At 62.5% G+C, this 4718-nt stretch overlaps 1 protein-coding gene across 1 annotated transcript; it reads right to left on the bottom strand.

The window, feature by feature from the left end:
• Positions 1–1017: 1017 nt before the first annotated feature.
• On the bottom strand, positions 1018–3486 carry EMIHUDRAFT_75659 (hypothetical protein; the record flags this gene model as incomplete). Its single annotated transcript, XM_005771017.1, has 7 exons — positions 1018–1101; positions 1493–1529; positions 1599–1639; positions 1800–1943; positions 2157–2237; positions 2530–3193; positions 3365–3486. 7 exons carry the CDS (start codon positions 3484–3486, stop codon positions 1018–1020), a joined length of 1173 nt encoding a protein of 390 aa, XP_005771074.1.
• Between the last annotated feature and the right edge of the window lie 1232 nt (positions 3487–4718).

Below are 4718 nucleotides of genomic sequence, written 5' to 3'. Positions count from 1 at the left end.
GATGCGTTTAACAGAGTGCTACACCCGCAGGGGCAAACGGGCGCGAGGTCAGCGCTGCCCCGCCCCAACGTCGGGGTGGGTGGCGAGGGGGGAGGGGGGGGGGGCACGGGGTTGCGCGCGAAGGCACGCGCCCCTCGCTAGTCCTTGTCCTTGTCCTTCTTCTTCTTCTTCTTCTCGCCGTCCTTGCCGCCGCTGCCGCCCTCCCCGTCCCGCTTCCGCTTCTTCTCCCCCTCCCCCTCCTTTGCAGCCTTCTTGGCCTTCTTGGCCTTCTTGGCCGCCGCCGCGTCGTCGTCGGCCTCGTCCTTGGCGCCCTTCTTCTTCTTGCCGCTCGGCACGAGCGTAGAGTCCGCCGCCACAGAGTACCCGCGGCCCTTGTCGGTGTCCGCCGCCATCACCACCGCCGGCTGCGGGCGCGCCGCCGGCGCCGCATCCGCCGCCTCGACGGGCGCGCGGCCCTCGAGCTGCCGCAGCCGGTCCTCGACCTGCAGGAAGAAGGGCCGGGGAAGGGCTCGGGGGAAAGGGTCGGGGGAAGGGGCGAGGTCGACCTTGATGCGCGATGTAGGGAGATGTAGGGAGATGTGGGGAGATGGAGGGAGATGTAGGGAGATGTGGGGAGATGTGGGGAGATGTGGGGAGATGAGGGGAGATATGGGGGAGATACCTTGAGGCGCGAGTCGGTACCTCTCCTTCTCGGAAGTGTCTCAGAAGCGTCTCGGAGGTGTCTCGGAAGTGTCTCGGAGGTGTCTCGGAAGTGTCTCAGAAGCGTCTCGGAGGTGTCTCGGAAGTGTCTCGGAGGTGTCTCGGAAGTGTCTCGGAAGCGTCTCGGAAGTGTCTCGGACCTTGAGCCGCGAGTCGATGCCGATCGTGGCCGTGCTGCTCTCGCCTAGTACTTAAATCAAACGGAGTAATGACCTTGATTAATGCAAGCAATGGGCGGCCGTGCTGCTCTAGCCGAGAGCATCGACGCGGATCGAGAGGGCGCACCTAATTAGTTATTAATTAAATTTTAATTAACTGTTAATTAATAGCATCGACGCGGACCGAGAGGGCGCACTTTGCCGCGAGGACGCGCGAGATCTTGCCCTTGTGCTTTGGCTGCGCCTGCCGCGGCCCGCGCGGTGCACGTGTCAGGAGTGGACGCGTCCGATGGACGTGTCCGATGGACGTGTCGTGTGTGGACGTGTCGTGTGGATGTCAAGTGGACGTGTCTGGACGTGTCCGGTGGGTGTCATGGGACGTGTCAGTGGACGTGTCCGGTGGGTGTCATGGGACGTGTCAGTGGACGTGTCGGCGGGCACCTCGGGGGAGGCGTCTCAAGAGGCGTGAGGGCCGCTCCGAAGGTCTCGGAAGCGTCTCCGAAGTGTCTCGGAAGCGTCTCGGAAGCGTCTCGGAGGCGTCTCGGAAGCGTCTCGGAAGCGTCTCGGAGGCGTCTCGGAAGCGTCTCGGAAGTGTCTCGGACGCGTCTCGGAAGCGTCTCGGAAGTGTCGCGGACCTGCCCCACGAGCGACGCGTGGTAGATGAGCCCGTACCTAATTGGTTGCTCATCAACTGTTCATTGACGGTTCATTAATCGCGACGCGTGGTGGTCGAGCCCGCACTTGGGCGTGTCGTGCTTGGCCTTGAGCGCGCGGAACAACGCCTGGGGGGGGGAGGGGGGGGATGTCAGGGGGGGGGGGAGGGGGAGGGGCGGCATGGGCGCGTTCGAATTCTGCTACCCCCCCCCCCCCCCTCCTCCTTCTCACCACACACACACAACCAAACAGAAGTCGAGGGCCCGGGGTGTGCCGGGGTGCGTCTACTGCGCCGAGATCCGGCGGAGCGAGGAGGGCGCGCGCCTTCTCGGCGCCCAAGATTTGAACCGTGGAGGCGGGCTGCTTTGCGAGGTTCATCAGCGAGCCCGCGTGCGCAATCAGCCGCGCGCCCACCAGCTCGCCCACCATCACCTGTTCACGGCTAGAGGTGTGAAGAGACGCTGTTCACAGCCAGAGGGCACCAGCAGCTCGCCGGCCATCACCTGTTCACGGCTAGAGGTGTGAAGAGACGCTGTTCACAGCCAGAGGGCACCAGCAGCTCGCCGGCCATCACCTGTTCACGGCTAGAGGTGTGAAGAGACGCTGTTCACAGCCAGAGGGCACCAGCAGCTCGCCGGCCATCACCGAGAGGTTAGGCGCGATGGCGTTCATCCGGTTCTTGAGGTAGTCCCAGAGCTGCGCGCGGTACTCAGACAGCGAGACGACCTGGGGTCAGGGGTAGGGGTAGGGGTAGGGGTAGGGTCAGGGTTAGGGTTAGGGTCAGGGGTAGGGGTAGGGGTAGGGGTAGGGTTAGGGTCAGGGTCAGGGTTAGGGTCAGGGTCAGGGTTAGGGTTAGGGTTAGGGTTAGGGTCAGGGTTAGGGTTAGGGTCAGGGTCAGGGTTAGGGTCAGGGTTAGCGGTACTCGGAGAGCGAGACAACCTGCCCGACCACAGCATGAGGATGTTGGTCACGGAAGTGTCTCGGAAGTGTCTCGGAAGTGTCTCGGAAGTGTCTTGACCTGCTCGCACAGCATGAGGATGTTGGCCACGTCCTCCTCCGACACCTCGGTCCCCATCGAGATCTCGGCGGCGTCTTTGAGCTCCGCCTCGACCTCCTCGGCAAGGATATCCGACAAGTCGAGGCCCTTGCACTTTGTGCGCACGCCCATCTTCTGGATGGTTTTCGCATACATCAGGTTGTCCGGCACGATCTTGCCCATCTCCGGGAAGTGCCACCCGTACCACTCCTTTAGCCGCATCGCGTACGTGTTTAGCTCCTTGTCGAGGTCGTCCAGCAAGCCGATGGCCTGCACGATCATCGTATCCACCTTGTCCGGGCTGAACTTGAGCTTGTACCGCGAGAGCGAGTGCGCTAGCCCGATGGCCATCGAGCGCATCTCGGCGGGCGTCGCCGCCGTGACGAGCTCCTCGACCTGCGCCCTCAGCCCTCGCATCAGCTCCATCACCCCCTCGTCGTGCACGCACGCGATGTTGAGCTTCTCCTTGATGGTGGCGCCCAGCTTCGCGTCGCACACGGCGAGCGACTCCTTCAGGTCCTGGCCGGCGACGTTCTTTTTGAGGAACTTCTTCATCGTCGCGCTCAGCTTGCCCTCCACCAGGGCCGTCGCCGACTGCACCGCCTCCGCCGTGTCCTCGAACTTTTTAAAGGCTTTGAGCTTTACCCTGCGGCGCGGGGCGGCGGCGGCGGCGGCGGTCGGGGGCAAAGCCGCACGCCCACGAGGCCGCGGGGGCGGCGACGGGGCAGCCCAGGCTGTGCATTGCGCCGGCAACGAGCCATTCGGGCCACGCTCAGCGTCACGGTCCCCATGCATGCGCTACTGTGGGGCTGCGCACAGCTTGCGCGTCTTGTCGGGTGAGCTGAAGCTCTCCCTCAGGCTGTCCGGCTTCTTGAGCTTGCCAGCGTCGAGCAGCTGAAACAGCGCGTGGCCCGCTGGCGTCTCGAAGAGCACGAGCATGAGCAAGCCCCGAGCACAGCGACAGCTATGTCAGCAGCGACGGCACCCTCCTCTCCTCGTCGCCAGAGTCGCAGAAAAAAGAATTCCTAGCCGCGTTCTCGAGGTGGATATCCTTTCCCTTCACAGTCGGCACTATGAAGCCAACTATGTATCACAGCCTCATAATGAAGCTCATTATGAGCTTCATAGTACGAGAGTGAGGCTCCATAATATCTAACCATAAATTTCGACAACTTTTTATAGGAAATCGAGCGGCGGCGCCTGTCCGCGATGTTCTCGGGCGCTGCGCCGCGGCGCGCCGCGCATGGCACACGACACACGAGCGCTCGGGCGTGGCGTCTATATGTCTACATCGCGCGGGACGGGCGACCGCTTGTACGGGTGTTTCAATGTCACACAAGTTCACAAGTGATCCCAGTGAGACCCGGTACTAAGACACCCAGGCGATGGGACTCGACACATTTGCCGACCCAAGGCCAGCATCCGCTCTGCCGCCTACAGCCCCGTACAGCTGTATGTGTGTCTCGGGCACCACACTGGCTGGTACCAGCTTTTCTACGCGGGTATGAAAGTGCCCGGCAGAAATCTCGCACAACCCAAACCTTGATGCAGTGGGTGTCGATGGGGAGGCAGAATGAGGCGACGCGGAGCCTTGCAGCGATGCTTGCTCCGAGCTCTCGGGGGCCGAGATTCGAAGGCGCGCGTCCTCGTGTCCCTGCCATCCCAGCATGCGTCTGGCCACTTTGGCAGCCAGAAGAGCACTCGCTGTTGTGGCACCACCAAAGTTTCCGTCATTGTGCTGTTCACAGGGCAGGCGTGCGTGTGACGGTGTTAGTGCGACCTGCGGAGCGAGGCGCCCTGACCACACTCTCTTATGTCTGATAAAAAGTTTAAACAAGACAACTCTCTCTCACAGCACATGATAAAAAGTTTTAACTCCTGAAAAATTTACATGTGCGATGGCGGAAGGAATCCCACTGCTTTCCCCCCGCTTGCCGCTTCCAAGTCCAGCGCAGGACTTTGTTGCATTGCTCGGCTTCGCTGTGGCGGCTTGCAGAACCAGCGCCATCACCGTGCAGGCGACTCGCCCGGCGGCTGCGCAAGCTCGGCCTGACACGCGTCTCAGAGCAAGACTCCGTCTGGAACGCCGGCCTAATGGCCATCAATCTTGACCAGTGGCGTGCGCGAGGCACGCAACGCGCTGTGGAGTCGCTCGCCTTGCGCCCGAAGAC

Source organism: Emiliania huxleyi (assembly GCF_000372725.1).
Source record: "Emiliania huxleyi CCMP1516 unplaced genomic scaffold EMIHUscaffold_394, whole genome shotgun sequence".
NCBI classification, from domain to species: domain Eukaryota; phylum Haptophyta; order Isochrysidales; family Noelaerhabdaceae; genus Emiliania; species Emiliania huxleyi.
The sequence above is the reverse complement of the archived record's forward strand: the minus strand, read 5'-3'. Positions and strand labels throughout refer to the sequence as shown.